We start from the raw sequence: 11,366 nt of genomic DNA, 5'->3' as shown, positions 1-11,366 counted from the left end.
ATTGGGAGGGTAATCGTATCTTAGTTCGCAGTTGAAAGATTGTTCTAGGCATTATTGGGTCCGACCAGTTCCCGTGGTGTAAAGTCCTAGAAGCTTCAAAACATTGAAAGAAGTGTTTGGCAGCAAGCGTAAACTCGTTGTGTTCTAGATTGATAAGGCCGTCCTTACTTGCGTTTGCTGCCGCGCTCACAGGAATAGAGACCACTTCATTTGGCTGTGGAGAAATTTGGCATGTCTGGGGCGACGAGATGCACGATGACAGTTTCGATGGTCGTTCCTTTCTGCGAGGAGGCATCCGGCGTTGGCTTGTCGAGCATTGCGTTCTGGAGCTTCCGATATTTGGCGTCATCTTTAAGTCACAGGTCGCGGACTGCTGCATTAGCGAGTTTATTCTGGATCTCGGCTGGCAAGCTGCTTCAGATTTTGCGCTTTGCGCGGATATTTGGATACCCGCATTTTGGTCACATCGAGGATGTGAGATTTTGATCCGATTGCCAGCGTTGCGGCTTTCGGAGGCCCCTCAGTTAATTATCGTTTGGACTTCTGATGTTGTTACTGAGCAGCGAATGTCATTTTTGACTCCGCGCCACGGTGGAGAGTGGTTGAATCAAGTCTTTGGAATCGCAGCAGGCTGGAGGGTGCATGCTACTTCACGTTGGGTGCGAAACTTATTCCACATACTCCAGCATCATACTGCCCGTCATTTGGCGATTCCAGCTGAGGTGACACAAGGTTGGGCGATCATTTGAAATTTCGGCATTGCAGATGCATAGGATTGGTTTTGGATTCCGCGTTGCCAGTGTGCCGTTGGACATGATTTGCGATACGGCCATTGGTTCACCTCAGATGAGGTGTTTGATTGTATCCAGTTGGCAGCCGCCTATTAGTTACAGATCCGTGGTTAATATTGGGGAAGAGTTGCAGGACTTTTCTATTTGTATAATAGAATAACCTTTTTACGGAAAGATATATAATGGGGCTGCCAAGTATGCGTTTACAATATATCAAATTAATTTATATATTCAATCATCTTATCGGATTCATAAACAGAAAGCAATTAATCATTATCAGCCTGGGGTGAGCTGAGACCATTTGTCCATTCCGCCTCCTCTCTACGATATTTTCGTTTGCAATTCTTCTTATTTTACAACCATGACAGTGTTGCAGTTCTCTCTTTTTGGCATCTTCCTTCTTATGTAAATACTTTAAAATAAATATAATAAAATAAGCATTTTTAGGTATTCCGCGGGAAGCAATTCTCTTGCTTTAGTGGTAATTTCACGACATTTAGGGCTGTTATGCTTCGTTTTTTAACTCGGTGGCGAAAGTTTTACACGTCTCAAACATTAGATTTCGTGGCCACGTAGAATATAAGTTCCGTCGCCGTTTTTTTCCCATTTTTGCGTTCGCTAGGCGCTTGAAGAAGGGACTTGGTTGACAAACGCCGCCACATCACGATTTATTCTCTCCCCAATTCCTTCCTCGAACTCCGTGAAATCGACGAAAACCTGCCAGCCCGTACGGCTTTTTGCCATAGATAAACAAAAGTTTTCCTTTTTTTTATCCATCGCCGACCGAACACACCAAGAAAAAATAACATACCATATGATTTCCCCACCATTTTTTTTCGTCGCTGGCGAACAAAGCAGAAGCAATCTATTTTCTGAAAAGTTGGAAAACTCAAAAACATATGTTTTGCTACATAGAAGAAATCATTTTCCGCTATATCCTAAGAAACGAACGAAATTGTAATGATTGTCACGTGGGTGGGGGCACTGTGATTTGTTTCCGCGTGAAGAGAATGGCCCACAAACAGTACAGCAAAGGCCCACATCCGCTTTAAAAACTTCATACTTCCTTATATATATATATACTTATTCTAGGGTTGGAAATTGAGGCAGAGGATGGGATCTGAGGATTTGGGCTCACAGGGATTTTTGGGACGCTGATTTTTGAGCGCAATAAAAGACTTTAGCAAAGTAGCCACAAGAACAGAGAATTTTTGCGGCTATTCATAGAGAAGAGCAAAGTCTTTTTGTAGTTGTTCTTTGATTTGTGCAACCCTTTTGAGAGAATATTTGCTTGATGTGAGGCGATCTAAGAGTTTGTGAGAGGTTATTTGGCTGAGATTGTAACGACGCCAATTGTATCTCTCCCTCTAATAGTAGATCTCCCCTCCTTACCCCGTGGACGTAGGTAATATTGTCCGCAACCACCGGTAAAAATTTGTTATTATTCTTATCGTGATTTTAATGCTTGTAGGATCCCTCGACAGGTCAGTCCTTAGGCCTAGAACTGAGAGAGAAGGCCGATATCTCACTTTGTTGAGCTAATCCGCTTCAGATTCTTGTTTCCTTGGTGCGAACACATGAATTCTTACGATCTTAATTCTCTTGTTGTGCACCTTGCGTACCGGACGTGCTGCCGCGAAAATGTTTTCGCCTGCGCACAACAAGTGGTCTATCAGCAGCTCCGGGTTAGACTTGCGGAGGCTTGTTTTGAAGGATTCCTGAAAGTGATTCCCTATTTGAAGATCTAGATCGACAAACATGGAGAAACAGCACATCGCGGGATCGACTCTTTCCGAAGGCGGATTTACAGAGTCTGAGCCATCAATAATACAAAAATTGATTGTTCCACAAAGTTGACGCGCAAGAATTCAATTCGTTTGTAGACGGTGTCCAGGTATGGACGCATTGGATGCCACAAATTTGCGAGGAGAATCTTTAGTTATAGAAAAACCCGCTGATATGACGAGGACAAGGTTGGTCAAGAAAATGGAATAGTAGGGCTTGTGATTATTCGGTCAGCTTGACGTCGGATCTTATTATGACGTAATGCAGACGATGCCACCGTGTCGGCCCGAGCAGAATGTGGGAAACACGTCAATTTGAGAAGTATCTGACGCAGAGCATTGAGAATCGGCTTCACTTGCAAAAGAGGGTTTTACCAATTTCAAGATGAAGAGGGAGTTTCCATTCGGAGCATGTTAACAACTTCACGAAGCTAATTTCGGATATGCCGCCCAATGTAGATATCATGAGTTCGAGGATGAAGACAACGGCGATGCTACTATTGTGTTCGTTGCGGAGGATGATTTTGAAATTTGCTTCTCACTATGATTAAATGGAAGTACTCTCGCTACATGAGTGACCTTCAGCTGGGACCACGGAAGGTGATTGGCGAACCCTCCGACCCGAGGGCATCCGGGAGATGCATTAGCAGCTTCGATGGCCGTGGTCCAAACCGATCGTCCAGCCGTGATCGCCTCCCCAAGAATCAAAGTCAAGATGGTGGCCATAGAAATATTGGTTTCAGAAATCAATGTCGCTTTTGCAAAGAGAAGGACATTGGAGCAACGACTCGCCCAAAGTTTAAAAAAAAAAAGATAAAGCCGGGCGTAAGAATTAAAGGAAAGCTGTACAAGCCTTCGGCAGTTGAATGTTATCAAGGCTAGAGCTGACGACAATTCAGATACAGATTCTTAGGCTATTTCCTGCTCTGCCACTACCGTTAGTTTGTTACGCTGCACTCTACGGAGTGGATGATGGATCTCTGGTGCTACCCCATAAAACCATATTTACTCCTAGGAGGGATTGCGTTCATCTACGCTTGAGGAGTTCAGAAAGCACGGGGATGTCTGTCAATGGCGTAATGATCACGTATGGCCCTATTGGTGTTATTGCGTCAGTTACGGATCCGGATGTGTGACGGTGGTGACTCTGCGGAGCCTGAGGAAGTGAGATTCGTTCCTCAATTTGGACGAAGAATATCATTTCGCTTGGAACTTTGGAGGGCACTGTTATAAGGTATCTTATGAGAATGCCGTCTCGTGCAAAGGTCACAAAGGGCGTCCATGGTCGGTTGATGCGATGGGGTGCTCAGGGAAATAACCTTTAACTACTTGAAGCGGCAGACAGTAACAGGGGGCTCTGGCAAGCTTCGTTACCACAGAGGAAGATCTACCGTTTATAGCCATACTGAGATTGGAGACACACTGCCGTGAATAAGTCCCTGCAGGTCCATTGGCGAAGCAGGGGCTATTGAACGGCGGTGGCGAAGACACTGCAAGATAGAGCTGCCTGAGAACTTGCCATACTTGGAAGAAGACAAGGTGAAATTTGGCACCGGCCTATTCACCAATACCCAAGGTAATTGCGACTACTATTCACACAGATGTTTGGGCCCTCAAGGCAACACATCCACTTGGTGGGGCCAAACTATTTTGTCACTTCCATTGATGACCTATTCCAGGAGAAATTTCGGCGTATACCCGATGAAAGCATAAACATCAGGTCCTGGATATTTTTTGTGAGAGCTGCGAAGAAGAAAGTGGAGCTGCAGACAGGTAGAAAGGTAAAAACTCTTCGTCGGGACATATGCGCAGGCAGAGTATAGAGTGATCCCGTTTTCTGCAGTTTTGTCGGCGAATCACGGCATTAAGATACAACGTCACAGACGTGAGACACCGCCCAACAGAACGGCGGTGGGCGCCGGCGGCCCTGACAAGTTTGAACGCTTACCTCTGCTGGGAGAAGGTGCCGCATGTATGATGACACAGGTGAGATTGTCAACGATCCTTTTGGCGCGAAGCGTTGCGCTTTATCGCAGCCATCTCGTGAATAGGTTTGCTGTGCACTACGACTACAGGGGAGACCTCCGTTAGGCTCAGGCTTTTTGGTTCTGGTTGCGGGTAGCTAGTGACTATGAGTCGCTTCGGATATTTGGTGTCCAGCTGTATTACCCATGTCTAATGCATGGTAAATCTGAATCATAGGGCGGAAGCAGTCTTCTGTGGGATGTATAGAGATGGAGTTAAAGGCTTCAAGTTTTTGGGTATCCATTAATACAAGAAGATAGTTATTAGCAGTGGATGTCACATTGATGAGGCGTAATGAGATGCCTCCTTGGAAGGCCCCCAAATGCCTGACTGAACACCTCCTAAAAGACCCCTCGCTCAATGGATAAGAATGACAAACTCCACCACGGTCTTGCTCATCCCAATATGCTCACAGGACTTCAATCTGCAGGTCATAGCACTCCTCAACAACCAATGCACGGCATTACCAATCATATACCCCAGCACCAAACAATGCCACAGTCTAACCGAATCTGATGAAGTCGTCATCTCCCTATCAATCACCGTGCTCCCAAGAAAATAGTACAAATTGCTCCTTCTGACGCCCTTCATCACAATCATGGACCCAAATGTAACCTTCAAGCATGGATCCGCCAAGGTCACCCTATAGCCTGCTGCCTCCAAAGCTCCAAGTGAAATGATGTTCTTCTTCAACTGAGGAACGAACCTCACTCCAACCAACTCCCGAATCACCCCGTCACTCATCCTGATCCGAACGGTACCGATACCACCAATAGAGCATTTGTGATCATTCCCCATGAGCACGAAATCCCCTCTTTCCAACTCCTGAAAGCTGGAGAACCAATCCCTCCTAGGGCAAATGTGGTATGTAGCCCCCAAATCCAACATCCACTCTGTAGAGTAGACAACACAAACTGACGGCAGTGCAGATAATGAGTAGCCCGAAGAATCCGAATCTGAATCGTTGTCACTAGCCTTAACAACATTCGCCTCTGAAGCTTGAATAGCTTTTCCCTTATTCTTCCCGGCTCGATCAACTAACTTTGGACATTCGGCTTTCCAATGTCCATCCTCTTTGCAAAAGGCACACTGATTCTTACGAACTCCAAGATGTGCCCCTCTAGACTGCGACCTCCCACTACGGTTTGGACACTTTGCTCTTACGACCAACGCCCCCGCTACCGGCTCAATCGAAGTCTCTTTATCCTTCTTTCGAAGCTGATAATTCACAAGTGCAGCGGTGACCTCACTATACGAAAGAGATGCCTTCCCATTAAATAAAGAGTAAGAAGCGAAAGGTTCTCATAATTCCCGCTCGTCAGGAAAAGGGAGCTGTCACAACGAACAAACGTCTTGTCCTCATCTTCATCACGCGTCACAGCGTGAATCGTTACAAATCCGCAAGAACGCTTTGAGTTGTTAGTGGTCATGTATCACCAATGGCAGGTTCGTTCTTCAAACTGGAAGCGTAATTAGCCGTCCTCTTACACAAAATGCAAGCGATTCTCTAAGCACTCTTGGTTTAAATACTTATCTCCTCAAGGATCTCCCCAAATCGGTATGACTTTGCAAAGTCGTCATTGATGCACATCATACCTTTAGATCTGAGTGAGACAAGACCTAATCACACCACACGGCCGTCTATTCATCTTGTTCCAAACCTGCGCCTCATCAATGTTGTCCGGGTTTCTCCATGCAATTCCAATGTATCTCTAAATTTGCGCGTCTAAGCGCATCAGACTTTCGCTCGCCAAAGCGTCCAAAACTGTTTGTGCCATTGAACTTTCCACGTTCAATCTTCATCGAGGGTGATATTCAAGCTTGGACGGTCGTTCACCCGAAGTACTAGCCCACAACTCCTTCTTTCTCGGGCATAATCCTCAAAACACACCAAACCAAATGCGGAAACAAACGAGAATAGAAGTCCGAAACTGAAAAGAACGAGATTTTTACTAAAAAGTCGCCACCTTATCCCAAACGAAGCCCGTAGATTGAACTTCCAAAGCGATCTACGACTCCTCCAATAGCCCAAGCGTTGCCCGAGCTCTGATACCACTTGTTGTGCCTGAAGCTGTGTCGAGGAACCAAACCAAACGACAATCCAAGAGAGCCAAACGAACCAAATATCAATGCACAAATAAAATACCAATTTTAACGTGGTTCGGCAAGTTGCCTACGTCCACGGGGCAAGGGGGGATGGGGTTTTCACTAATAGAGAAAGAGTACAAACTGAGATTACAAATCACTCGAAGGAACAAACTAATCTCACCAACAAAACTCTTAATCTCTCCAAATAAAACCCTAAACAAATAGCTCAAAAATACCTCTTTTTGTGCTCCAAATAGCCCCCAATCAATGCTTAATCAAAGCCTAAACCAAGCCTATGAAACCCTAAAAAACGTGTCTCTATTTATAGCAAAACACAATCCCAAACTGATTGGGATTCTAAAAACGAGTCTGCCACACCCTGCACCATGGGTGTGGCAGAGGGTGTGGTGCAGGACAGATTCTGCCACACCCTGCACCGTGGGTGTGACAGAGGGTGTGGTGCAGGACAGATTCTACCACACCCATGGCAGACACCACACCAGGGTGTGGTGGAGTCTGTTTTGGGTTATTCTTCACGTTTTTCACAATTCCTTCGCCGTTTTCACAGAGACCACTAATTTTAATCTCAATTACTTAATAGGCGGTTATGATACAATCTAAATTTAGCACTTATCATACCCCCGTGTATTGCACTCATTCCTAATTAATTTGCACTAAAAGAAAAAATCACAACCACCAACTAGATAATTAATGTTTGTGATTATGTAATGGTCCATCTACTACTTTTTAGATAGTGAAGAGGATCTGAATCCACTATTCTCGTACTATAACTCGCATGAAATCCCTCGTCCTTCAATTGCAATGTGGAGTTAACAAGTTTTTACAGGCTCCCGTATTTTTGTGTAATTGTCCGCATGTTCGCTATACAAAAAAATATCACCACGCTTGGAGTGCCGTTAACATTTTACTTTGTGGCGTGGACATGGAAATTGGCCGACTAATGAAGAGACAACTGAATTAGTCTTTATTAAATGTCGGTGAAATTACCTAAAAATGCTTATTTATTTATTTATTTTAAAGTATTTACATAAGAGGAGATGCCAAAAGAGAGAACTCAACACTGTCATGTTTTAAAATAAGAAGAATTGCAAACGAAAATATCGTAGAGAGGAGGCGGATCGGACAAATCGTCGTCACTCACCCCTGGCTATAATATGATTAATTGCTTTCTTGTTTATGAATCCGATAAGTGATGTGAATATATATAATTATTTGATATATTGTAAACGCATATCTCTGCAGCCCATTAATATCTTTCCGTAAAAAGTGTTATTCTATTATACTTATTTGAGATATAGCTGATTTGATAAAAAAGGTAAAAAGTTTGGAAGAAATCGCAAAATGTCATAAAATATCTTTCCGTAAAAAGACATCAATTTTAATCTAATTGAATTGTTGTAGTTCGTTCAATTCTTAAGACAACTCTGTATTTTAAGTTCATTAATTCCTATATTTTATCCAAGTCTAGTAACAACGGTATATTAAAATGCAAATACGGATTGAATCAGAACAATCTACGTAAGAGCAGATCTTGACTCGTCGAAATCCCCAAACTGAGAGGGAGGTGATGATAGAATTTGTACTCATTACGTACTCACCGTTCTAATTGAGTCGACCGACCCCGACATCAATTTTGTCGTCGACACCAACTTACAAGACTGACTCATTAACGTCAACCCACTACGTTTGTAACGATTAAAGGCTGTGAAAATATTAATAATAAGCTCACGGGGGTCCTCTCCGCATTTATTTGCTGACGTGCCCTGTCTCCTCTCTTCCACTAATGATTAATGTCAAATTGCAAATAAGTTAAAAACGTTGCCCAACACTTGTTATATCAGGATCGCATGCATATGCGATGGCCGGTTCTGAGCCTTATAATAGGAGACAATTTTGTCTCCGTTCGGACACGGAACAGCTCCCTTGCATGCAGGAGGTTTTAATAGAAGTAAACTCTCTGTTCGGCAAACTTCTAAAATAGGATAAGGGGTTGGCCCTGGTTCCATATTGGGTAGAATTCTGTTTGGGAAAACTTATCACTTCTCCAAAAAAAATTGCAGGATTGAAATATAACATTAAAGCTGATTCCTTTTTGATCTAGTTGCCCCTTGGATTGAAAAAGGAAAAAAAAGAAAAGAAAAAGAACTAGTTCGATCTTTGTCCTCAGAACTCGGTTCAGGATCAATCGTGACCCACTCGAGAATGCAAAACTGAGCCCTTAGGGCATCTCCAACCCAGCCCCATTTTGGTGCAAACAGTGCTTTTTGTTGCATTGTTCCTTCTCCAATCCAGCCCCATTTTCTGCTCCATTTTGGTGCAAATGAACAGTGCTGCACCAAATATGGTGTCGCACTGTTCATCCGCCCCATTACTGTTCATTTTTTTAAATATTTGTTTTTACCTCTCAATTAATATAAAAATAGATAAAAGAGAATAAAGTGAGAATATACTGAGAATATTCTTTTTTGGTGCAAAAAATGATGCAATGGGTTGGAGATGTATTACTGTTTGATGTGATCTTTGTACTATTTTGATGTAAAATTTGCACCATTTTGATGCAATGGGTTGGAGATGGTCTTATAAACTACTGCCAGGTTGATGAGTCGACCCTCAAGAAATTTGGATACGAGGAAAGGAAAAGCAAGAAACTTGGAGGTCCAAAAGCATCCGCTCGTGAACACACGAATCATGCCGTACGCATGACTATTCCTCCTTTTTATTTTATTTTTTTATTTTTTTGCTACAGAAGGGGTGGATTTAGAGCCCTGATTTGTGCTGGACCGTGCATCACATGCTCCATTAAATAATGTTCGACTAGTAAAACAAATACTAGCTGGCAAATTGACTAATTTTATATTTGGCTAAACAACACTTTACATCATATTATCATTTCATCGTCTTTACATTTAAATACCTTAAGTTATAAAAGTAGTACTTTAATATTCTAAGTTGAAAATAATGACACTAATACCCTAAGTTTTAAAGAAGTGACATTTTAATACCCTAAGTTATAAGAAATTAGTACTTCAATATATTCTGTTAGTTGTCATGACGTATTTCTAGGTATATTCCCATGACAACTAACATAAGGAACTATCATGTCAATTTTCTTACAACTTAAAATATTAAAATATTATTTTTATAACTTTGAATATTTAGGTATAAATGTGGTAAGACAATAGAGTTTTTAAGTGCCATTTAGCCTTTATATTTCCTAGTTTAAATGGTTGTGGTTACAAAGGGACATGAAGATAGATGAGCCCACTAATACATATGGAACAGATTATACTAAATATATGTCACATACTCATGTATAAATAGATTATTATCCTAACCCTTTCTTTTAAATTTTTCTTATTTAAATCCTTACCAACTTTTATGTCAATTTTTATGTTTCAATTCTAACAATCTTAGGATCCATTTGGATTTGGCCCCGGTGAAAGAAAAGTTAAGTAAACATATGATAAATTAAGAACAATTAGGGTAACATACAAACCTTTTATTTGAATATTTAGTAAGAGAAACCTGAGGGAAACTCATTTCACCATGTTTGCAAAGTTAATAAAGTGAATTGAAGGGAAGGGAACGGAATAATATAACTTGACATTTACATGTGTAATATTATTTTTTGATAGAATATATGATAAAATTGTCTTTGTGTAATAGTTTTCTTTTAACTTCTTGTTGGTGGGGAAACAAAATCTCAAATTTTCTCACCAAAGTTACTATACCTTGGCTCTCATTATCTTTCACAAATGAGTTTCCAAGCAAGATTAGTGAGTCCCCTCTACCTCTCATTAACCCCGATGTAAACAGACCCTTAAGCACGAAACACGCCACCAATAGCAGAGTACTCCACAAGTAATGAACAATCATGACCCCGCCCTCCAAAAAAAAAAAAAAATAAGCACACCCAGCGCACGCAAACTCACCTGTCCAAGAACCGCCTGCGGCACCCTCCCCTGGAGCGCCGCCTCCATGTCCTTCCCGAGCGGCGCGCCCCGCGAAAGACCACCACTCCACCGACCGAGAATCGTACCTCTCAGCCGGCCGGACTCTTTGCCAGCGCTATCACCAGCGGCGGCACCAACCGCCGCCACCGTCACCCTCACCTCTCTATCGCCTCCAGCATCCTCTCCATCTCGAACCTCGCATTATCACACCGCGCCCCCCCCTCATCCCGCACAGCAGCACCGAGTTCAGCGCGGAATATGTGGAACATCGGCAGCACGCACAGCATCACGTCCTCCCCCGCCCTCATCCATAGGTTCGGGTTCTCCCCGTCGACCTGCTGAGGCCAGGCTTGACACAAATGCTCCGGGTGGGTCAGTACGACCCCCTTCGGCAGCCCCGTGGTCCCCGACGAGAACGGCATCGCAACTGCATCGTCAGGGTCGATGCTGACATCAGGGACATCGTTCTCGTCGGCAGAGTTTATCTCCCCGAAGAACATGCAGCCTGGCATAGGATCGTCGATGGTGATGACGATTAGATCGTCGATCTTGGGGAGTCTGTCGATGTAGGCAGATTGGGTGACGACGAGCTTGGCGCCGAACATGCAGCCTGGCATAGGATCGTCGATGGTGATGACGATTAGATCGTCGATCTTGGGGAGTCTGTCGATGTAGGCAGATTGGGTGACGACGAGCTTGGCGCC

General features: G+C 43.3%; 1 protein-coding gene across 1 annotated transcript; it reads right to left on the bottom strand.

The window, feature by feature from the left end:
• On the bottom strand, window positions 10,818-11,279 carry LOC109838378 (4-coumarate--CoA ligase 2-like). The gene has a single exon (XM_020406828.1). The coding sequence runs from the start codon at window positions 11,277-11,279 to the stop codon at window positions 10,818-10,820; it is 462 nt and encodes a 153-aa protein (XP_020262417.1).

The sequence above is a fragment of the Asparagus officinalis genome, chromosome 4, assembly GCF_001876935.1.
Source record: "Asparagus officinalis chromosome 4, Aspof.V1, whole genome shotgun sequence".
NCBI lineage: Eukaryota > Viridiplantae > Streptophyta > Magnoliopsida > Asparagales > Asparagaceae > Asparagus > Asparagus officinalis.
This window is presented reverse-complemented; position numbering and strand designations above follow the sequence as displayed.